Source organism: Panthera tigris, chromosome B3 (assembly GCF_018350195.1).
Source record: "Panthera tigris isolate Pti1 chromosome B3, P.tigris_Pti1_mat1.1, whole genome shotgun sequence".
NCBI classification, from domain to species: domain Eukaryota; kingdom Metazoa; phylum Chordata; class Mammalia; order Carnivora; family Felidae; genus Panthera; species Panthera tigris.
The window spans coordinates 42,905,006-42,930,420 of NC_056665.1; the positions used below are offsets into that span (position 1 = coordinate 42,905,006).

Here is a 25,415-nt window from a genome sequence, read left to right on the forward strand (position 1 = left end):
TATGTGAGAGAAAGAAGTAAATCAATGATTCTGGCTTTCAGAGCTGGAGGCCTGTACTGGTGCTTTTGGGAGCACAAGTAAGGGTCCTGTGATCAGACCACGACATCAGGGAAATCTGCCTGGAACTGAGGCTACTTGAACTGAGTTTTGAAAATCTGATGGAGGTTAGAAGCAGAGGGAGGCTGAGGGTTATCAAGACAGAACTGACAATATGCACAAAAGTAGAGGTATGAAAAACCTTTTAAGGACTTAGTGTGGTGATTCCACGTGGTTGGAGAGAATGGTGTGGTGGAGTTGTAAGACTGAGAGCTCTAATTAAAGGTGACATTAATAAGGCAAGGACAAAGAAGGGACTTAGTGGACAGGTAAGTTTGGGAAGAGGCTCATACTACTTCCTTCTTTGGGTGATGTAATCATATCATTTTAGTGAATTACATGAGTAGAGGTTGTGAGAACAACAGTAAAGGAATCCACTTATTTAACCCAGTATTGCTTACACTTTGGGAAACCCTGGTATCACATCACAAAGACTTTTGTGTCCTCAGCTAAAGAGAAGTTTGAACTGCATCCTTAAAGTTAGGGGCAATTGAAGATTTTAGGCATAGGAATGGCATGCCCAGATTTGAGTTTGAGGAAAAGAAAGCTGGTGGAAATGTGGAGGGTAGACTCTGAGGGTCCAGTCAGCACTGGACATAGTAGGCATTATCAGTGTAGAACTAAGGTGCAAGGCTAGGAATGAGGAGGTGAGCAAAGATACTATACAAAGATAATAAGAGGTAGAGTTTGCAGAACTTGGGGTAAGTGGAAGGGGATCCATGGTGATTCTTAGGCTTTTTGTTTCAGTCAGAAAAATGAAAATCATGTATGTATATTTTGATGAGGATCATATACTTTGGTTTAGTTAATGCAACTGGTTGAAAAATAAAAAATTCAGTTATACTACATTTTTCTTTTCATATAACCGTATTTTATTATGAATTGGTCAATTTAACTTTAGGTTTTGACATTAACATATAATATTAATTACTTAATTCCAATGTAGCCTTGGCAGAAATCATGGGTATGATGTTAGCTGACTTGACATATGGCTTTGTGTATTCTCTTTTGTTTTTCTTAGGTATTAATGTAATATGTTTAAATTTTTAACTTTTTTTAAAGTTTTGTGTTATATATTCTTCTCATTTAGAAATAATTTATTCTTAACATTTTTCTGCTTTCTTTTTTAAAGATTTCACCCATAATTCTGAATACTGTGATGACGATCATGGCTGCTATGTCTCCAAAGACAAAAGAAGATGAATCCAAAGATACATCTAAGGAAACAGAAAATATTTGGGGCATCAAATCTATTAGTGATTATAACTCTTGGTTTCTTGGTGTTGACATGGCAACAGAAATAACAGAAAATTTCAAAGACATTCACTGTCTATCTATAGAGGAAAATTGTGCTGTTGTTGTAGAGTCAGTTCAGGTTACCTTAGAATGTGGCCTTGGGCATCGAACTGTACCTTTATTACTGGCAGAGTCTAAGTTTTCAGGAAATATTAAAAATTGGACTTCCCTAATGGCTGCTACTGCTGACATGACATTAGAGGTATGACTACATCATTTAATACTTCCAGAGCCAACTTCTCAAAATTACACCTGCAGAATTAAGATGTGCACTTTTCTTGTTTGTGCATGGCTGCAGCAAGTGTGTGTGTGCGTGCGTGTGTGTGTGTGTGTGTGTCTGAATAATATATTCTAACATTTAACTTGTTGATGCATAATGTAGTATTATTTAGTTGGTTACTGTTTTTTAAAGACTTTTTGTTAAGTAATTTATTTATGGCAGTAAAGTAAGAGAGTAAAGGAAAATGTACCCTCTTTATAGCTATTCTTTGTGTCTTGAGGTATGTTGTTAAAATGATTGGCATGTAACATTAATTGTGTAATATTTTTTCCTAATGATTATAGAAATATGTTGTTAAAGTTGAAAGACTCTGTTATTACAATTCTGTGCCTTTCCAGGTTCACTACTATAATGAAACCCATGCTGTTTGGGAGCCACTGATTGAGAGAGTGGAGGGGAAGAGACAATGGAATTTAAGGCTTGATGTAAGGAAACCATACGATATCTTTATATTGATGGCACTCAGCACATTCATTTATATTTTTTAGTTTAATGATTCTCAAGATTTGTGATCTAGGATTCTGGAGGCCCTTTTAGGGGGTTTGTGGGGTCAGAACTATTTTCATAATAATAGACATTATATATCATTTTTATTCTCATTCTCTTGTGAGCATACAGTGGAATTTTCCAGAGACTGTGTGATATTGCATCAGAATGAATACTGAAACAGAAATGAGAATCCGCTCGTCTTAAGGCAGTCACTAGAGAGATTTGCCAATGCCCCTCTTTTTACTATTAAAGATAACTTTAATAGTTATATTTCATTAAAATATTATTCAACATATAATTGTTTTTAAATGAATATTTAAAATTTTCTCAGTTTGGGTTTCTAATAGATTTCATAGTCATAGATCTGATCCATATAAATGAAGCTCTTTGAGATCATCAGTGATTTTAGGAGACCAAAACATTTGAGAAAACTTGAATTGTAGTTCATGAATTCTTTGTGTGTTATCTCTTGATGGTATTTCTTGAGAGCACTTCAGAATCCTGGATACCAAAGCACATTTTTCTTGACTAAAAGGAACATGAATTATATACCCCTAACAAGTGACTACACTACAGTTCTCTGGTGTAGCCTGAAGTGTGAGGCGCTGAAATTGACTCAGCAGATTCCTATTTTAAAACTGCGAAGCCACTTAACCTGTGTCCCAAATTCTTCTCAGTAAAGTAGAAGTAATATTTCTGCTCTACCTGTCTCTGGCATAGACAGGCTAACAAATAGTTTTGTATATGGCCTTTGAGCTCTATTAGAACAAAAACTATGGTGGAATCTGATGGCTGGCAAAAGCCTATCGTATTATGTGTAGGTGTTAACAGAATTCCACATTACCTCCAGTGAGGATCGGTTTAGACTTGAGGGTCATCTTCCATTACGCCTCAACACATAAGGACCAATTAGTCAGATGACACTGGGTAAATAGCTTCCTCTGGGGAATGCACAAGAAACAAATACTGTAACTGACCTGGAGAGCTTTTGTGACACAGTCCGAAACATTACCCCATGCACTGACCACACACTGCAAAAAAGACTGCTGATCTGTGCTGTGTCTAAGCGAAGCACTGGTTGTTTTTGAAACTGAGACTTTTGACCAGCCTTAATATGAAGGGACCAGTTTAGGAGAGTTTAACACTTTGAGAGTTTTAAATTTTTGTTATTAAATGGCTAATAACTTAAATGTGTCACATTATTTATCCTCCTAGGTAAAGAAGAATCCAGTCCAAGATAAAAGTTTAATTCCAGGAGATGATTTTGTTTTTCTTCCTGAGCCACAAACAGCAGTTCATATTTCTTCAGGAGACACAATGAATATAACCATATCCAAAAGTTGCCTGAATGTTTTCAACAATTTAGCCAAAGTATGTTTGGTTTTTTCTTGGTATATTTCAAATGGGATTTTAAAATGAAGCATGTACGGATTATTTATGCTTGTCATCACAATTACTTTCTTAAAAATGTTTAATTTTGGAAAAAAATTGAATTTTGCAAAAAATTTTATTGCGATGTTATGTTCCTTTTCAGGGTTTTTCAGAGGGCACTGCTTCTACTTTTGACTACTCTTTAAAAGATAGGGCTCCTTTTACAGTGAAAAATGCTGTAGGCATTCCCATTAAGGTGCAGCCCAATCATAATCTCAGAGTAATAGGCTCCCTTGAGAAAAGTGGTGTTTATGATGTTGATGCTGGTCAGCATTTGGAATTGGAATATGCCAGCATGGAACCTTCACGTCAAGGAAAATTATCTATGTTGAGCCGTCAGGAAAGCTCTTTCTTCACTCTAACCTTTGGTATGCTATATTTATTTTATATTCATCTTTGGAATTGTAGCTGTGTGGCTTATTTTTGTTAAAATATAAAGATATTGCTGCAGATACCTTGGGAGACAACATTTCTAAAGGCTTGAAACAAATAGTTGATAAGCTCTTATTTTCTTCCTCTAAACTTGAGACAATTAAATTTAAGAATTACCTTAGAAAATTAGATTATTTCTGTGCCCTTAAATAATGTCGTCTGTAGCATGCTTCAAAAAGGATGTGAGTCCATTGAGGAGAGGAAAATGAACTATATTCAGAAGTCATAAAATGTTGACAGTAATTATCACCATTACACAGAAAAGGTGATTATTGCTCTATAGTTGAAAGAAAAGGAACAAGCTGAAATTTGTGTGATTTAAGAAATTTTTTTTATTTTTATGTAGATTCCAAGTTAACATACAGTGTGATATTAGTTCCAGGCATGCAATATAGTGATTCATTACTTCCATATAGCACCTGCTGTTCATCACAAATGGCCTCCTTACTCCCCATCACCTATTTCACCCATCCCCCCACCCACCTCCCTTCTGGTAACCATCAGTTTGTTCTCCATAGGTAAGGGTCTGTTTCTTGATTTAAAACCCGAAGAGAAATTGTTTTGGGTCAAAACATTTTATAACTAGTTTCCTTTCTTTTTTTATTTTATTCTTTTTTAATTTTAGTTTCTTTAGTTTCCTTTCTTTGTTGGTTCCTACGTCTCAGAAAAGCATTTTGAGTAGTCGTCATGTTCAGTCATGAAGAAGAATTCCCTTGTATTATTTTAAGGTGCTGATGAGTACTCTGTCTGAGAGAAATATAGGTAAATTGGTATTTGGAATGCTTCTCACTTATGCTCTGCCTTAGTACCTCATGGATATACAGAAGTTGCAAAAGTCCCTGTTGCCAGATCCGGACGGCGATTGTATAACGTACGGAATCCCAATGCCAGTCATTCTGACTCAGTCTTGGTACAGATTGATGCAACTGAAGGAAATAAAGTAATCACTCTTCGTTCTCCTCTGCAGGTAATCCATTAAAGTGAATTGTGTCCCTTGAAGTATAGCAAGAAATCTTCAATCATTTGGGTGAATATAGGAATATGATAAAACGTGGAGCTAATACTGATTATTCAGAAATACATAATAGATTGAATTGGCTGCTATTTCCAATCTAACTTGTTTTTATTCTAGTCTTCATTTTAAATGTCTGATTAAACAGTTTTGTTATTTGAAAGGCCATTTTTGTTATGGTCTAGGTTGAAAATTAAGGAAGATTTTCACCTCTTTCTTTAAAGATTTAGAACTGGGAGTGTTAATAATTATAAGTGGTTGCCAAATAAAATAACATTCCATTCTCTTTGTATATCACTTGGGATTGTATGTTTCAAGTATATCTGAAGGAATACTGGAATGATCTCCCCAGAAAAAGATTTTAGCATCTTAATCTTTTCTATGTTTAAGGCTTTATCCATTTTTCTTTTCCTGTGCATTATTACAGGTTTCATTATATGGTCATCAAAAGAACATTTCTTCCTACTTAGAACATCAGATAAAAAAAATAAAGGATTTCAACTTTTGGCCATTGTTATCTCTCAGTTTGCTGTTCTAGCCTATATCACATTATAGTCCAGGAGAGAGAGTTGTAGTCCTTTTCCTTATATTTCCTTTGCTATCCTTTTCTGTTTTCACATGGTGCATTGAAAAGAGGTTATAATGGGGAAAATATTATGGCTGAACTCCAAAGAGTAATACATATTATACACAACAGTGAACATCAGTGTAGAACGTGTGACTCTCTCAGAACTTTTCAACTGCCACTTAAACATCAAGTTTCTCATGTAAAGCACTTAAATATCCTAAAATTTTTCAATTATCCATAAAATATCTTCTAATACTGGGCTTGAAACTTTTAGATCTAAAAGTAACTGTGTGCAGCTCACATTTTTCTTTTGGCCATGTGTTATCTTTTTAAACAACTTGTATGTCTTTTTTATCCAACAGATTAAAAATCATTTCTCTATTGCATTCATCATCTATAAATCTGTTAAGAACGTTAAGCTGCTGGAGCCCATTGGAGTAGCCAGCCCTGAAGAGGAGTTCCATGTTCCTTTAGATTCATATAGGTACCTATTTCCTTGAAACTAATGCTTGAAAACTAATACAAAGTTTTAAAAGGTTCACAATATATATTTTTAAATATGAATTGGGATCTATATTCCAGGAAAAAAACTTATATTTTTATTATCTAAAGATGTATAAAAGCCAGTTTTAAGACATCTAGAGAAATACATTTATTTAATCATTGATTTACCAGATGAAAAATTTCTTACTGTATAGTTGATGTTTTAGCACTTTCTGAAATTTATTTTTACTAGGTTGCCTTTATAATTGAAGTGACTATTTTTTTTTTTTGACTTGTCATTGCTTACACAGCGTTTTGTTTTTGTTTTTGTTTTTGTTTTTTTCCCAGAAAGTTCCTCCCTGAGTTAGCTATGTGACTTTGGGCGGGTTTCTTAACCTTTCGTAGCCTTGTTTTCCTCCTCTGTAAAAATAGGAATAAGTATTTACCTTGTAGAGTTACCAAGAAGATTTAATGAGATTCTTAAGTTCTTGATAAAAGCTTTTTTCCCCAACTCTGTTTTCTTTTTTCTCTAGATGTCAATTATTTATTCAGCCAGCTGGTATCTTAGAGAATCGGTACAAAGAATCCACCACTTACATTTCTTGGAAGGAAGAACTTCACAGGAGCAGGGAAGTCAGATGCATGCTTCAGTGTCCGTCAGTAGAAGTCAACTTCTTACCTCTCATTGTCAATACAGTTGCTCTGCCTGATGAATTAAGCTATATATGTAGCCACGAGGAAGATTGGGATCCAGCTTACATTATCCATCTTTATCCTACCCTCACTTTGCGGAACCTTCTCCCATACTCTCTAAGATATTTACTTGAGGTATGGCTCTTGTATTTTGTTTGACCTTTATTATTGCAGAGTGATTTCTAGTTTTTTCACTATGTTTTTAGTTGAGGTATTTTTACATAGCATAATTGTAATGCTTTAATAATATTAATAATAGCAAAAACCGATACAGCAGTTAGTATGTGGCAAACACTATACCATGTGCTTTACCTGTATTAACACATTTAATCCTTGCAATAACCTTCTGGTGTAGGTACTATTATTAGACCCATTTTACAGAGGAACAAACTGAGTCACATAGGAATTAAGTGACAGGCCCAAGATCCCACAGCTAATAAGTTGTAGAGCTGGGATTTGAACCTAGGTAATTTGGCTCCTTGCTCCCTTCCACTGAGCTCTGCTGCATCTGCTATGAAATAAGAACCATATCAATCTCTTCCATTAGCTGATGGATAGAAAAAAGCCAGTGAGGAAGCACTCATCTTACTTTATTCTAAAGTTAATTTTAAAGTTTTTATTGTAAAGTTAATAGTCTTATTTGATCCAGGTTTCTCTTGAACTTAAAATAATTAGTCTGTCTGATAAATAATGGGCAACATTTTTAGTAATGACATATGATAAATATTTTTAGATTCTACATTCCACAACATTTTAAAATACAAAAGTCTGGAAAGTGTTGGAGCTTAAATTATTTCTTTTCTTTATCTGACAATGAGCCACCCCTCAGTTTGTAAAGGCTAAAATGAATTAAATGAACTAAAAAGTATTTATGTAAAAGAAGCTTTCAAAAAGGAAGCCTGATTTATTATGTGGCTATTAATCATTCTAAAAACAATTCCACATCCCTTAGATAGTTTGTCAGAAGTTTGCTCTCACTTTCCTTCTTTTATTTATATGGGAACCACGAGGCATAGCATTTGAACAGAGGGTGAAGCTGAAGCCAGGTGGTTAAGTGGCTCATTAATGACACAGACAACAGCCAGCATTCCTGAATCCATCCTTGGATCCTAGGCCTAGATCTGACTTTATTTATTTCTTTATTTTTTCAAAATCTGTGGCCATTGACTTACTAATAGCCAAATGACAGTTTCTCCCTTTGGCTGTGATATAATATTTTTCATTGTAGTCCTTAGTGGTTATTGAACATTCATAATATGTAAGCCTGGGACTCCACTGAAGTCTTGTCAGTTAATCTGAATGTGGTACGTTATTTATTAGCATTTGCATAAAATATGGATGTTGTTACCGCAGAGTTTTTAAAATATCACTAAGCAAATTTAGTTTTTGTTTGTTTGTTTTTAGGGAACAGCAGAAACTCATGAGCTAGCAGAAGGCAGTGCTGCTGATGTTCTCCATTCGAGAATCAGTGGAGAAGTAATGGAATTAGTTCTGATGAAATACCAGGGCAGAAACTGGAACGGACATTTCCGTATATGTGATACGCTTCCCGAATTCTTCCTTGTGTGTTTTTCTCCTGACTCTGCAGAAATGATGACAGTTGACTTGTCAGTACATGTCAGACGAATTGGCAGCCGGATGGTGCTATCTGTTTTTAGTCCCTATTGGCTAATCAACAAGACTTCTCGGGTTCTCCAGTATCGTGCAGAAGATATTCACGTGAAACATCCAGCTGATTTCAGAGATATTATTTTATTTTCTTTCAAGAAGAAGAATATTTTTAGTAAAAATAAGGTGTGTTTTGGTTGATATAACAAGTTAAAATAGATAAATTCCTAGTTTGGAAATTTTTGAGTCATTAGCCTTCCCTCAATCCATGCTTACCAGTTTGCAGTGCCATTGGTATGAATTAAGTCCAAGGAGACTTTTAAGGAATGCATAGTCAAGTGGGATGTTAGGATTAGCAAGAGTTTCCCAAGACTGAATTGCCCTTTTCTCCATTGCCTTTAGAATTGCTTCTGTTCTGGGGCACCATGGTGGCTCGGTTAAGCATTTGAATTCGGCTCAGGTCGTGATCTCACAGTTCGTGAGTTCAAGCCCTGTGTCGGGCTCTGTGCTGACAGCTCAGAACCTGGAGCCTGCTTCAGATTCTGTGTCTCCCTCTCTCTCTGCCCCTACCCCCCCACCCCCTACCTGTGCGCTTGCCCTCTCTCTCTCTCTCTCTCTCTCAAAAATAAACAAACATTGGAAAAAAATTACTTCTGTTATTTTAGTAGTGTCAGGTAGAAAGCTTGACTTTATGTACTTTACCAGTAATGGCATTTCAAAAGGTGGAACAGTTGGATTTAGCTTATATTAACTGAGCCCTTCTATGTATGAAGCCCTAAAACCAAGCCTTTGAGAGAGAAACCTAGTGCCTAAGCCTGGTCTTTTCTGCTCTGGTCCCTTCATTCCTTTGTAGACTCCTATCGTGGAATTGCTTCTCACACATTATCCTAAGTGCTCACTGCTAGGCCTTTGTGTTACAGTTTCTGCCTAAAATGTCTCTTCCCCTATGCTTTTTCCTGCCTGCCACATCTTTTCTGGTTCCCTGCTGTTTATCTTTTGGCTGTCATTGTGCTCAGGCCTAACATGTGTGAAGGATTTCTAACTGCCTAAGTAGAGCTAGATAGTACAACCTTGTTCTCTTAGAGCGTTGGTTCTCAAATTTCAGAGCATGTTAGAATCACCTAGAGGGCTTTCTAAAATACATTTCTGGGTTGTGCCCCTGATGTTTGATTCAGTAGGTCTGGGTAAGGTCTGAACATTGCATTTAGGTGATGCAATGTCAGTGATGCTGACAGTGCTGGTCCAGGGACCACATTTCAAGAACCATTGTCTTAAAGTGTTGATTAATCCATAGCATTTATTTACCTGTTTATGTGTCTCACCTGTGGTTGTCCTCAGGTTTTTTTTATAATCTCGATGGAGGAGAGCAGTTAGATCTCTTCTCTAAAACTTTATCTAAATCTCATAGCCAGAAGTAAACTTTTTACCGTCTCACCTTGGTAGCATTTTGTACTACTCGGGTAGCTCTTAATCCCATTCATTCTTGTATCATAATTATTAGTATGTGTTTCCCATCTCCCTGTTTAGTTGGAGCTCATTGAAGACAGGAACTGTGTCCTGCTGTCTTCCATTCTGCTGACCATGATGCCTTTCATTTAGCATTTGATAAGTAATGTTAAAGGAGTAAATTCTTTGTGTTTTAAAACTTTTAAGAATTTGTTGGCTCATTATCTTAAGTCTAACACTGGAAAATATTATTTTATGTTAAGCTTTTCTTTTTAAACAGCAGAGGGTCTCATTGGCATACGTCTTTAAATTCACTAAACTCATTGCATAGATGAATGGGAAGATCAGAGCTCTGCATTTATTTTATTGGCCTCTAGAATATCTGTGGTTCTCTGACCCATTGGCATTATGGCTTTGATTATTTTTTTCTATGTCCTATGATACTAAATAAATTTCTAATAGAATAGTATCTTTCCCTCAAATAAAATTAATGTAGTGTTTTAGGTTTCTTATATGATGGTTATGTGTTCTCTGTTGTAGATACAATTAAAAATTTCTACTAGCGCCTGGTCCAATGGTTTTTCATTGGATACAGTGGGAAGTTACGGATGTGTGAAGTGTCCTGCCAACAGTATGGAATACCTGGTAAGATTTTGCTTGCTTATTCACCCTTGACTTCGTTCACATTTTCTTCAGCTCCGTTAACCAGCTAGGTTCTAAGGGGTACAGAAATTTGAATTCAAAGTATTATGTACAGGACTGTTATCTCTATAAATTTGACTACTAGTATGAGGACAAGACCTACGTTTATCAAAGTTTAAGAAGTGAGTTGAATCCATCCACGTCAGCAACTTGTAAATATTCAGAGTATACAAGAATCCTCATTCCACACTACTCCCTGCCAGATGTTTCTTAAATCTTAGATTTGACTGAAAATTTGAGTAACCTGAGGTCAGTTGACGTGTTGTAATTGCCACTTTGAAATTTTTATCTTAATTTATTAACAGAGAGATGATAAAGCAGCAAAACTTGAGCCTCTACACTAATTATAAAACAATTTATGTTTGGAATGTTAAAAAAATAAAGAATACAGCTAAACTAAATATGTTATTACAGTCATCATTAGTTAAATTACCGTTTGATATTTCTTGAATTGATTTCTGATGGAGCCAAACTAAGGAGCCAAATATTTTTCTTAGTGAGAAGATAATCAGTAGTTGAATATGGCTTAGTAGTTACTTTATTTACAGGCGTTATTTTAAAATATCTTAAGAAATCTTTATGTGAATGGGGTGTGTGTATCATTTCAAAGAAGTTTGTTCCTTTACACAGGTTGGTGTTAGCATCAAAATGAGCAGTTTTAATCTTACACGAATAGTTACCCTGACTCCCTTTTGTACCATTGCAAACAAGTCGTCATTAGAACTGGAAGTTGGTGAAATTGCGTCTGATGGCTCAATGCCAACTAATAAGTGGAACTATATTGCTTCTTCAGAGGTAAAGTTTTCCTTCACTATGACTGGCTCCTGAAATGTACAAATAGATATAGACAGATAAATAAGAATTGCATATACTTTTGTGTTACCCTCACTTTGCTACAGTATTTGTATATTAAAACATGACAGCCAGCTTTGACTTTTTTTTCATAAACACATGTTAAAAAAAAGAAGAAAATTACTGGTAATATTTATCACTAGCCAGTCTAGAGGGTTGACACGCTGTAGTTCTTCCTGTATGTATAGAACATGGATGTGTACTGTGAAAAGTACATTAAGATGACATACTATGAATTGTCTCAGTAGTCAGGATAGTGCCTCTGTGTTCAAGAAGTATATAATGCTGTTGGAGGGCTTAAGACTCATATAAATTCACATGTGGAAAAAAAGATTGTGTATGCTAAGTTATAGGTGGTTGTAGAATTTCTGTAAAATTTCAAGTTTCCTTGAAAATTCTGCTAAAATTCGACCCCCTCACTTTACCAAGAAGGAAGTTAAAATCTCATACTTTTCTAAGATTGGTGAAGTCTTTGGAAGTCACGATCATTGTGGCCAAGAGCAAAAGGAATGTTTCATAGAAGAGGTGAGAGTTAGACTAAACTTCACAGGCTCAACAAGATTTTAGGAGATGAACAGAGTGAGGGAAAGAGTGTAGAAGAGGACAGGTGCAAAGATGAGCCTTAGTGCTTGAATTTGTGTGAGTTTTCAACCAAACCAGTTGACCTTAAGGATAGAACCATTCTTCTGTATGTCTCAAAAACAAAATTATATATATTTTTAAAAACTTAGCAAGAAGCTTAAGAGGAAGGATTCTAGTTATAGTGCAAACAAATTTAGAGTTCTGAGAGACATGGGCTTTCCAAGTCACTTAGAATGATTTCTGTAGACTTGGCAACAAATAAATGCTCATTATCATTGATGGGGGTTTGATAACAGTATCATTTTTATTCAGAAATGGAATTCACTTACTACTCTATAACAGAAGGGCATTTTGTATTATATTAGGAACTAAAACCTCAGTTTCACAGATAAGGCTCAATGAGCTATATAATTTTATTAAGATCAAACATGAAGATAATGTCAGGACTTCCAACGAGGTCGCTGGTGTTCTTTTCACTGCCTTCAACTGTGTTTCTAGTTTATCTAGGAAAATATATGCTATGAAAGAATTCATAGTGCATTAAGCAATTAAAATGGAGTATGCACAAAAGCAAATGTTATTAAGATTATAGGTTTTAAATATTCAAGATACTTGAGTCATTCTTAATCAGTAAACTCTTTAGTTTCTCATTTGTAATTTTTTCATAAGTACATGAAGACTACTAAATCTGTATTCTTCTCATGGAGTTTCTTTGGTTTCATAAATAGTCCTTATATTGTCAATAACTTTAACATGAGATGAGGAAATATTTTAAGAAACAAACGTACTAATAATTGTATCATGGTCAGATTTAGAATTAAAAACTTAAGTAGCCATTATCTTATTGATACCACAGTACTGTTTTAAGACTGATACTAACTTTTGTATTTTTAGTGCCTTCCCTTTTGGCCTGAAAATTTGTCAGGCAAACTTTGTGTGAGAGTGGTGGGCTGTGAAGGTTCCTCCAAACCGTTTTTTTTATAACCGACAGGATAATGGCACTTTATTGAGCTTGGAAGAGCTGGTATGTTTTCATGTTTTATAATAAAACATCTTTGGTTTTGAAATTTTGCTTTAAAATATTTTATTGAAGCATGCTATAAAATCTGGTAATTATGTGAAGGTGCTAATATATATCTCATGCTGTACATGTATTTGTAAGAGATCAGAGAGCCAGTGTGCTCTTCATTAAGAATATAAGAACACAACCTTTTTGTGTCTCCGTAACTGACTGCAATTCCAAATGTCACTGCAAGTTAAACCAATACTTCAAACAAGTTTTTTTTCTACAATAGAATGGAGGTATCTTGGTGGATGTAAACACTGCTGAACATTCAACTGTCATAACGTTTTCTGATTACCATGAAGGATCTGCGCCTGCTCTGATAATAAACCACACACCACAGGACGTCCTCTCATACAAACAGAGGTATGAAAAAAAAGCTAAATGGAAAATCTCGTTTGCTTTTTACTGGCCCACAGTCTTTTCTGGGAAACACTTGGAGTGTAGATGAGTTTCACATTCCACATGTTTTCTGATTTTAGAAAGGTAATGTGGAACACATGCTGTTTATTATAATACCCCCAGCAGGTGTGGAGCAGTTCTCTGTAGTCCAATACATTAATATTCCTGCACCTGTTGGGATGAGCAATGGGTGTTGTATGGAAACCAATTTGACAATAAATTTCATATTAAAAAAAATATTCCTGCAGCAAAACTTATAAATATTCATACCAAGTGGGATAAATAAAAATTAATAGTCTCGCATCAATTCAGAGCCATTTTTTTAGCCAAATGACTTTTGACACCAAACTGATAAGAGCTTTTACAATTTCAGAATTGCATATGAGGAACTGTGAACCTCTTTGAGCATTATTATTCTTTTGTAATCTGGTAATGCTTTGTTGTTGTTGTTTGTTTGCTTTTGTTCCCATTAGAGGTGGTAGATTAAATGAGAGGACAATAAGTAGATAGTGGTGTTGAATATAAGTGTGGGATGATAGGAATTTTGTTGTTCTTGCTTGTCCTGTCATTTGGTTTGGATGATGCCGTTATATAATGATTTAACAGATAGTTTTACACCCTGACAATGTATGTTGTATATTTGCCAGGAATTATTGCTATAAATCTGCAAGGCATTATTTTATATATGTATAAAATCTTGTATATACATAAGGTTATTTTTATATAGAGAATTATTTTATATAAAATAATGCCTTGCAGATTTACGTATTCTTTTTTTTTAATATTTTTTTTTAATGTTTATTCACTTTTTGAGAGAGACAGAGAGTCAGCAGGGCAGGGGCAGAGAGAGAGGGAGACACAAAATCTGAAGCAGGCTCCAGGCTCTGAGCTGTCAGCACAGAGTCCGAAGCGGGGCTTGAAGTCATGAACCGTGAGATCATGACCTCAGCTGACGCTTAACTCACTGAGCCACCCAAGCGCCCCCAGATTTACCTATTTTTAAGTCTTCTGGCTTGAATCCACTGAGAGAATTTTTTTAATTTAAAAAAAAATTTTAAAACACATGCATGTGCACACAAGCAGGAGAGGGGCAGAGAGAGAGAGAGAAAGAGAGAATCCCAAGCAGGCTCCATTGAGCTCTACAGCCCTGTGCGGGGCTGGATCAGGGCTGGATCTCCAGAACAGTGAGATCATGACCTGAACTAAAACCAAGAACCTGACCCTTAACTACTGAGCTACTCACTCCCACCCCTCACTGAGAGATCTAAAAGCACAGAATGGGGTTGAAACCTAATTGGGTTAATTTTTTTTTTTCTTTTTAGTTCTCTGGAAAGTATTTTGTAATATGGACTAATACTTCTTAAACATTGTTAAAGTACAGATTCTGATTTAGCAGGTTTTAGGCGGGGCCCAGGATTTTGCACTTTCAGGAAGCTCCAGTTGATGTTGATGCTGCTTATCCACAGATCACTTTGAGTAGCAACAGTATGGACCTAATTTCTTTTTTCCTGAGACTCATGTTTGTTATCTAATTGTGTGTGATTAAAAAACTTAAATTTAAGCACTGAGTGGAGTTCTGCTGCTGCCAAAGAACTTACTATTTATAGCTTTTTTCTACAGGTGGACTCGGATGTACCAATCTGTCTACCTTAATGAATTCCATTGCTGTTATATTGCCTGGATCAATTTGGAGGGTACTGCAGCTTCAGAAAGGCAAATTCCATTCCCTCAAGCTTTAAAACCATTAGTTTGTTGGACATTTTAGGTTACTTATTGTTACGCAGGGTTCTGTTGATTAACAAAGGTGATTTTATAAGATTTTTCTGCCAGTCCCCTCTCTGTAAATCACAGGTCTGGGTATCTCAAGGCTTGGATATTTTAATCTTCCCTCTGTCCGTTGTGTTTCAGTGGCTCACAGGAAGAAGTGCACTTGCTGCCAGGACAAGCTCGACTCTTTGCCTGGGCGGATCCTACTGGTACCAGACAGCTTACATGGACGTATGCAGCAAATACTGGGGAGCACAGTCTGTTAAAGGTATCATTTGATGTGAATGGGTACTGTATGAGCTGCCTGATGGCAAAGGAAGCAGGCAAGCTAGCTTCACACAGTCCTCTTTGCCCTTACTGAATGAAAGATCAGATGGAAGTATTTTCCTTTTTTAAAAAAAAAATTTTTTTAATGTTTATTTATTTTTGAGAGAGAGACACAGAGCATGAGTGGGGGAGGAGCAGAGTGAGAGGGAGACACAGAATCTGAGGCAGGGTCCAGGCTCTGAGCTGTCAGCACCGAGCCCGACACAGGGCTCGAGCCCACGAACAGTGAGATCATGCCCTGAGTCGAAGTCAGACTGAGCCACCCAGGCGCCCCTGGAAGCATTATCAAAATAAGTTGCTTTTGGACTTTAGATTGCAAGTAGTTCATACCAATATTTTAGATTAGTCAAAATAATGTGTTTACAATGTAAAAAATAGTCCTGCTTCATCTTGCCCGGTAAAGACCATTCAAGTACCCTCTAATGTGCCTTTTTTTTTTAAAGAAAGCAACTTTATTTTAAAAAAATTTTTAAGACTTTATTTTTTAGAGCAGTTTGAATTTTACAACAGTGAGAGAGATATACATATACTTTCCATATACCCTGACTCCACACATACAGAGCCTCACCCTTTATCAACACCACTCATCAAAATAGTTGATGATTTACCAAAAATGAATTTACACTGACATACCATAATCATCCAGAGTCCTTAGTTTATGTTACGGTTCTCTCTTGTACATTCTGTGGGTTTGAACAATTATGTGATGACATATATCCAGTATTATACTATCATATAGAGTATTTTCTCTGCCCTAAAAATCTGCTGTGGCCTGCCAGTCCACTCACCCTTCCCACCTGGCAAGCACTCATCACTTTATTGTGTCCATAGTTTTGCCTTTTCCAGAATGTAATATAGTTGGAATGATATAGTATTGGTTTCCTTCAGTTAATAATATACATTTAAGCTTTCTCAAATTGGTTTCTTTCAGTTACTAATATACATTTAAGCTTTAAAGAAAGCAACTTTAAAGCTAGGTGAAAACAATTTCATTTTGAACATATGCTTACCACTGTTGGCTATGAAGTTTTTAGGCATGTTTTCCCAATCAAGGCCATGTTTTTTTTTTTAGTTTTATTTTTTAATGTATATTTATTTTGAGAGACAGTGAGCCAGGGAGGGGCAGAGAGATAAGGAGAGAGAGAGTCCCAACCAGGCTCCACACTCAGCGTGGAGCCTAACGTGGGGCTCATTCTCACAACTGTGAGCTCATGACCTGAGCTGAAATCAAGAGTGGGACACCTAACTGACTGAGCCACCGAGTCGCCCCAAGGCCATAGGAATCTGACAGTATGCAAATTATCCCATATGAAAAATTTAATGAAATATTTATTGAAACAGTATTTAGGCAACTAATTTAATCATATATGTTATTCTGAGAGTCTTAGACTTTGGGAAGCTCTTAATTCATATACCAGCCTTTCTCTAATGTAAGAATTGGCTCCTGCATTAGTGATATAGATCATCTAGTTTCTGTAGTAATATGTTCTATCATGAAAAGTTCATAACAGTGTCCTGCTCTTTTGTCTGATAATGCCATTTGTTAAAAAAGCTTTCTTGACTTTTGCTTTAAAATGGTAATTGGCCAACAGTGACTGGATTATCCTCTCCCATAATTCTTCTGAAATACCCACAAAAGAGATAAAGACTTACCCACTTTTGAAATATCAGAATGATAGTTCCTCTGTTACTAGATTCTTGCAATAATTTCCATCATGACAATTTGATGGAGCTCTACTGGTTGCTTGTGCTTTACTTTTTATAAGAGCAAAACAAAAGGTTTATGAGTGGTACCGAGGCTTCACTTCCCTGATACTCTTAGCTCCCTGGCTCAGAGGCGTGGGAGCTTTGCCAGAGATTTCTGTGCTTTGCTGGTATTACTTCCCCTCTCCTCACATTTAATGCTGCTCAGCAACTGCAATGCCCCAAGGTAGTGTATGGACACTAGAGAGAACATGGTAAGGACCTTCTGGAGGAGGATATTCAGGTTTGTATACTGAGGCACATTCAGAAAGCATCTGGGAATGGTGTATACAGGGGTTGTAGTTTTTAATGTTTCTCTTCTGTTTGGTGTTAGAGAACCAGGCCGTAGGAAAAATAGCACATAATCTGCCAGATTCTGGAAATTGAGTTGGAAGCAAGGCACTTGCTCATTCCCGGGTCTGCTAGGTTCATTTGGGAAGGGAGATCTGCTCAAGCCCCAGTGGACGTGAAGAGGGAGTTCAAAGGAAATCTACACATTATTGGTTAAACCTTAGGTCTGAACAGATCTTTCCTTATTAAGTATGAATGAAAAGGAAACAACAACAACAACAACATGGGGTTTATGAAAAAAATAGTTTGGGAGAAAAATGTAGCATTATTCTGTAGAATCAGAGGTCATTATACCTCTGAAAAATTTTTTACTGTAAGAGGACCACAAGAAAATTTCCTCACATCCTCGGTTAAGTTATAAAGTGATGGCAGCTATGAAATAGAAGAATGAATGGTGAAATAAAAAGAGACAACAAAATGAAGTGAAAGCAGAGTCGGGAAGCAGAATATATTTTGCTCATTCTATAAATACATCATTTAATCTTACATTTTAATTAGAGAAACATAGATTAAAGATTTTGTTTTTTAAAAAAAACTTGTCAATTTGTAGATCTAAAATCATTGATAAAAGAATTTTAAAATGAGAACAAGAACATAAAGAAAATTTTACCTTTAGAGTAAGGGAGGGAAAGCTAAGGAAGTGTAAGTTACAAGCATAAAGAGGCAGTAAAGATACAGCAGGCAGACAGAAGTAAAAAGAAAGTGAAGTTGTTGGTATTAATTTCTGAACAACTATAATTCAAAGCAGAAACCTTTAAATAGAATATGATGTTATGACAAAAAAGGCATGATAGCCATAAACTTTCCTGCAAAGAATAACATCATATCAAAAATATAAAACTTAAAATGCTGGAAGTCGACCAAAACACAATTACCAGAGGATATTTTAACACACCTCATTTAATTCTTAACAGACCAAATAGATGAAAACTAAATATGATTAGAGAGTATTTCCATAATAACTAAGATTGAACCAAGACACATACCAAATTTTGTACTTTACAGAGAGAATTCACCTTCTTAATAGGTACTTAAGGAACATTTGCAAAATTTGATTGCATATTAGAATTTTAAAAACTGAGTAGGCTACTTTGACCTATGTTAAAAGCAATAAATTTTTAAAAAGCAGTATGTTGGCGAGGATGTGGAGAAAAAAGAACACTTATGCACTGTTGGTGGGAATATAAATTAGTGCAGCCACTGGGAAAACAGTATGGAGGTTCCTCAAAAAACTAAAAATGGAAGTACCACAGGATCCAATTTTTCCACTTCTGGGTATTTACACAAAGAAAATAAAACAATAATTTGAAAAGGTATATGCACCCCTGTTTATTGCGACAGTATTTATAGTAGCCAAGATATGCAAATAGCCTGTGTACATCAGTAAATGTCTTGTCCTTATCCTGTCATTTGGCTTGGATGATGCCATTATATAATGATATAACAGGTAGTTTTAAACGCTGAAAATATATGTTGTATATTTGCCAAGAATTATTGCTCTAAATCTGCCAGGCATTATTTTATATGTATATAAAATCTTGGATATACATAAGGTTATTTTTATATATAGAATTATTTTATATAAAATAATACCCGCATATTTACCTATTCTTAACTCTCCTGGCTTGAGTCCACTGAAAGATTTTTTTAAATGTTTAAAAATTTTTTTAAGTTTATTTATTTTGAGGGAGAGAGAACACGCTCACGTGCATATGAGCAGGGGAGTGGCAGAGAGAGAATCCCAAGCAGGCTCCATCCAGCTCTGCAGCCCTGTGTTGGGCTAGATCAGGGCTGGATCTCCAGAACAGTGAGATCATGACCTGAGCTGAAGCAGACACTTAACTACTGAGCCACTTGGATGCCCCCCACTGAGAGATTTAAAAGAACAGAATGTGATATACATACATATATGTATATATATCATAGAGTATTGCTCAGCCTTAAAAATAATGAGTTCTTGTCATTAGTAATAACATGGAAAAACCTTGAGGATATTATGCTATGTGAAGTAAGTCAGACAGAGAAAGACAAAACAACCATGTGATTTCACTTACATTGGAATCTAAAAAACAAACAAGGACGCCTGGGTTGCTCAGTCGGTTAAGCGTCCTACTTCGGCTCAGGTCATGATCTCATGGTTCTTGGGTTCAAGCCCTGCATTGGGCTCTGTGCTGACAGCTCGGAGCCTGGAGCCTGCTTTAGATTCTCTGTCTCTTTCTCTCTCTGCCCCTCTCCCACTCATGCTCTCTTTCTGAAAAACAAATAAACCTAATTAAAAAGTAAACAAACAAAAAAACAGAAACAGACCCATCAATATAGAGAACAAACTGGTGCTTGCCAGAGGTTGAGGTAGGCAGGGAGCAGTGGGTGAAATGGGTGAAGGGGAGTGGGAGGTACAGACTTCCATAAGTCACAGGGCTGACAGGTACAGCATAGGGAATATAGTCATTGGTATTTCAGTAGTGTTGAATGGTGACAGATAGTAGCTATTCTTGTGGTGAACATAGGATAACGTATAGAAGCTGTTGAACATTAATTTGTACGCTTAAAACTAATGAAACATCCTGTGTCAACTATAGTTGAGTTTTTAAAAAGTACTTGATTTTAAACAGCAACAGAACTCATCTATACCTATGCTTTTGGTAAATCCTTTATCCATTTGCATTTTTTTTCCAAGAAAGCATGAGATGGAAAGCACATAGTAGGTACTTGTCACGCTTGTTGAAATGACTGTTATATTTATATTAAGTCCAGAATGAAGGGGAATAATTATTTAAGTCTCTGAAAACACTGACCAAATCAAATCTTATATTTTTAAGGGCCATGGTGAGACCCTCAGCCAAGAAGGCTTTGTGAAAAAGTATGAGTACAAACCATAGTTTTATTGTTGAATAGTGTGATTTATATAATCACTATTTATGTAGTCACTATTTATATAATCACTGTTATAAATATTTGCAGTGTTATAAGTTATTAAAACATAAAAATAAGTAGGTTAGTTTTATCTGAGGTTACTATTCTAATAAATATAGGAACCATCTTGGAGACAAGTAAGCAGCTTATCGCACCAGTGCCATTGTAGGAAACTCTTGTTCCTGCCAAGTGCCCTTTGAGCAGTCAAACCTAGGGTACAAAAAAAAATTAAGCACTATTAATGTTTGTTATTGTTTGAAAAAGTCAGTGAGTTATGTTTTAAAATAGGTTTTAAAATAGGTTTTAACTTTAATTTATGTCATTTTGATGGTTTTCAATTTATAGACATACTTGTCAAACTTTTCTAAATGTGACTGTAGTTTAACTTTATGTAATGACAACTTGCTGCTTATGAGTTTAATATTAAATCTATTTTTCCCCAGGATGAATGTGGACAGTTTCCATATGATGCAAATATCCAGATACACTGGGTATCATTCCTGGATGGGCGTCAGCGAGTGTTGCTTTTCACTGATGATGTTGCCTTGGTTTCCAAAGCACTGCAGGCAGAAGAAATGGAGCAGGCCGATCATGAAATAACCTTTTCTCTCCACAGTCTTGGGCTTTCACTGGTTAACAATGAAAACAAGCAGGAAGTTTCATATATTGGGATAACCAGGTAGGGAAGAAGGAAGATAAGGCATCAGAAGTCTTTCAGAAGCATTGAGCTCATAGTGTCAAGCTTAATGAGAATAAATATATTCTGTATTTGGATATACTATATATTCTTTCAGCATAACTTTTGAACAGTTTTTTTCACTGCTAGTTGAAAATGCCCTAATATAGAAAGATGACTAAGATAATGTCTTTGCTCCTACTATACTGGCATGGGTTAGGGAAACCAACAACAATGGGTCAGATAAACCAGAAAAAAACGTTCACAGAGAAGGCAGTCTTTGACATGGGTACATAATCTTTAATGGGCGGTTACTTAGACCTTTTTAATAGTGATGGAACCAGTTATTTTCTCTGACTCTGCTTGTATCTGTATAGGAAAAATATTCGAATTTATTTAGTTTTTTTTTTAATTGCATGGACTTTGGTAAAAGACTCCTTCTTTTCTTGGAGGCTGTTGGGTGGAATGGTTAACATGTTACCATGTATAACCCTCATAGCACTTATCAATAATCATGTGTTTAGTGAAGTAAAAATAAAAACTAAGTAAAAATTAAGAGGTCATGTATATAATGTACTTTACACAACACCTGACAGATAAAGGATTCTATAAATGGTATACATGCCGCTAATATAATATTACTATATTTGTATATGTTTGAGTAATGTATTCTCTTGGTTATACATTTCAGTATCGTATAGTATTTTTAACCTAATATAAAAATCATTTTTAAGTTGTATAAATTCAGTTTTTCCACTCTGCTGTTCTTTGATTAACTTATTTTTACTTTAATATTATATATACTATTATATTGTATCAGATTGGCCTTTATCAGGACTTTTAAAAATTCACCGAAAAGAACTTGATTATCTTTGTTATGATACACTATACATTTAATACACATTCAATAGAGATATGTACTGAGGAAAAGTAAATCAGTTATGTAATTTTAATCAATAGACTTTTCTTTTGAACAGTTTTAGGTATACAGAAAAATTGACTATACAGAGTTCCTGTATACCCTGCATTTTCCCCCTATTATTAACATCTTGAAATAGTGTGGTACATTTTTTACTATTGATAAACTAATGTTAATACATTATTATTATTATTATTATTGTTATTGTTATTATTACTTAAAGTCCAGTGTTGGTATTGTTTAAGTTAGAGTTTGCTCTTTGTGTTATAATTCTATGGGTTTTGGCAAATGAGTAACACATATCTGTCATTACAGTGTCATATAGAATAGTTTCACTACTGTAAAAATCTCCTGTAACTGCCTATTCATCCCTTTCTCTCTTTCTGCCTATTCATCCCCTGAACCTCTGGAAATCACTGGTCTTTTTACTGTCTCTGAAGTTTTTGCCTCTTCCAGAATGTCATTATCACTGGAATCATACGGTTATGTAGGCTTTTCAGATAGGCCTCTTTCACTTAGCGACATTTTTTTTTAGGTTTCTTCATGTCTTTTTGTGGCTCGATAACTCATTTTTTTAAATCACTGAATAATATCCCATGTTTGGGTGTACCACAGTTTATTCACCTGTTGAAAGACATCTTCGTTGCTTCCAACTTCTGGCATTTATGAATGAAGCTGCTATAAACATTCATAGGTAGTTTTTTGTGTAGACATAAGTTTTTAAGTCATTTGGGTTAAGTATCAAGAAGCATGATTGCTGGATTATTTGGTAGGATTAGTTTAGTTTTGTAAGCAGTTGCCAAATTGTCTTGCAAACTGGCTGAGCCATTTTGCATTTCCACCAGGAATGAATGAATGAATGAGCATTCATTGTTCCACACCCATGCCAGTATTTGTTGTCAGTGTTCTGGATTTTGGCCATTCTTATAGGATGTAGTGATATGTCATTGTTATTTTAATTTGCAATTTGCTAATTACATATGCTGTTGAGCATTTTCAAATGCTTATTTGCCATCAGAATATCTTCTGTGGTGAAATTCAGGTCTTTTTCCCATTTTGTAATTTTTCATGGCCTTACCATTGAATTTTAAGAGTTCCTCATATATTTTAGATGCCAGCCTTTTATCATATACGTGTTTTGCAGATATTTTCTTCCAGTTTCTGCCTGTCTTTTCATTCTTTTAACACTGTCTTTCATAAGAAGGAGATCCAACATGAATTCTTTGGTTCATGAGTTGCGCTTTTGGTGTTGTATCTTAAAAGTCATCACCAAGTGCAAAGTTACTTACATTTTCTCCTATGTTATTTTCTGGATTTTATAGTTTTGTGTTTGATGTTTAGGTTTGTATACATTTTCAGTTAGTTTTTGTGAAATGTGTAAGCTCTGTGGCTAGATTTCTTTCTTTTCTTTTCTTTCTTTCTTTCTTTCTTTCTTTCTTTCTTTCCTTCCTTCCTTCTTTCTTTCTTTCTCTTTCTTTCTTTCTTTCTTTCTTTCTTTCTTTCTTTCTTTCTTTCTTTCTTTCTTTCTTTCTTTCTTTCTTTCTTTCTTTCTTTCTTTCTTTCTTTCTTTCATATCCAGTTCTGTCACTGTTGAAAAGATTGTCCTTTTTCCATTGAATTGTTTTTGCTCCTTTTCAAAAATTAGCCGACTATCTGTGTTAGGGTCTATTTCTGGACCGACTGTTTTCTTGATCTGTTTGTCAGTTCTTTCACCCATACCACACTGTCTTGAGGTCTGTAGTTTTGTGGTAATCTTGAGGTCATGTAGTCTCCATCCTCCAGCTTTTTTCTTCTTCTATATTGTATTGGCTGTTCTGAGTCTTTTGCCTTTCCATATAAACTTTAGAATTAGTTTCTCAGTTAGCTGGGACACTGGTTGGGATTGCATTTATAGATCAACATGGAAAGAACCGATGTCTTGACATTATTGAATCTTCATAGCCATGTACAGAGATCCTTTTATTTATTCAGATCTTCAGCCTCTTTCATCAAACTTTTGTTGTCTTCCTCATACATGAGTCTACAGGCTTCGCACAAATTTGTTAGATTCTGTTTATATCTAAGTGTTTCATTTCTTTGTTGCCATTGTAAAGGTTATTGTGTTTTTAATTTCAAATTTCAATTATTCATTGCAAGTATATAAGAAAACAACTGACTTTTGTATATTAACTCTGTATCTTGAAACATTAGTTGCAGGAATTTTTTGGTTGCATCTTTGGGATTTTCTACATAGACATGTCATCTGAGAACAAAGGCAGCTTTGTTTCACCATCTTTCCTAATCTGTGTACCTTTTATTTTCTTGACTTAATTGCATTATCTAGGATTTCCCAGTGTTGAATAGGAAGGAGTGGTGAGAGTAGACGTCCTTGATTTGTTTCTGATCTTGGCAAGAAAGCATCTAGTTTCTCACCATTAAGTATGATGTTAACTGTAGGTTTTTTGTTGATGTTCCTTATCAAGTTGAGGAAGTTCTCCTCTCTTCCTAATTTGTTGAAGAGTTTTTATAATGAATCAGTGTTGGATTTATATAATTTATAGTAGATACTTTATTCATTACCTTCATCAATTGGTGTTCTCTAATACATGATACAGTGAGGACATTGTTAACGGTATCATTGGTTAATACCAACAAGCTATGTAAGCTGCAATAATATGGGGCTTTATTTTATCATTATGCAAAATTCTGTAATCAGGGATCAACCAAGTATGGCCTATCAGCTAAATCTAGCTGGTGGCTTGTTTTTATTTTTATTTATTTTTTTTACAGACCTTGGTCAAGAATTTTTTACAATTTAGGTTAGAAAAATTTGAAAGGAAAATAGTATTTTGTAACAGAATGAAAATGATATGAAATTCAAAGTTTGTTGCCCTTAAGTAAAGTTTATTAGAACGCAGCCTGGCTTATTCTTTTACATGTCTGTGGCTACTTTTGTGCTACTGCTTAGCACACAACAAAGGACAAATAACTTGAGAGTGTATGAGTGCCACACGTATAGCTATACTGCAACTTTTACTTATTTTTTATTACTAATGCATGCTCACCATGTCAAAAGAAGTAGAGAAAAGTGGACTTTGAATGTCTCTCTTACAGGGCAGAGTTATTGAATGAAATGGCAAAGCATTATTTTATTGTGTAATGAGCCTATACCTGTGCTAAAAGAATATACGATATATTGACATTTCCAAATAAGCACATATCACAATATGCCTACCTCACAGGAAAGGAATGGCCAGAAAGATTAGAAAATTTAAGACAAAATATCTCATCACAGCAAAATTTCA

General features: G+C 35.2%; 1 protein-coding gene across 1 annotated transcript in view; it reads left to right on the forward strand.

Moving 5' to 3' along the window:
* Window positions 1–25,415, forward strand: part of VPS13C (vacuolar protein sorting 13 homolog C) — a 193,366-nt gene that overhangs the window by 137,775 nt on the left and 30,176 nt on the right. Inside the window, 15 exon segments of the mRNA XM_042988726.1 lie at window positions 1,229–1,594; window positions 2,011–2,097; window positions 3,377–3,532; window positions 3,696–3,960; window positions 4,831–4,991; window positions 5,967–6,088; window positions 6,621–6,915; window positions 8,185–8,574; window positions 10,375–10,479; window positions 11,167–11,331; window positions 12,865–12,942; window positions 12,944–12,994; window positions 13,266–13,399; window positions 15,344–15,470; window positions 20,980–21,215. Coding sequence (XP_042844660.1) covers window positions 1,229–1,594; window positions 2,011–2,097; window positions 3,377–3,532; window positions 3,696–3,960; window positions 4,831–4,991; window positions 5,967–6,088; window positions 6,621–6,915; window positions 8,185–8,574; window positions 10,375–10,479; window positions 11,167–11,331; window positions 12,865–12,942; window positions 12,944–12,994; window positions 13,266–13,399; window positions 15,344–15,470; window positions 20,980–21,215 — 2,738 coding nt within the window.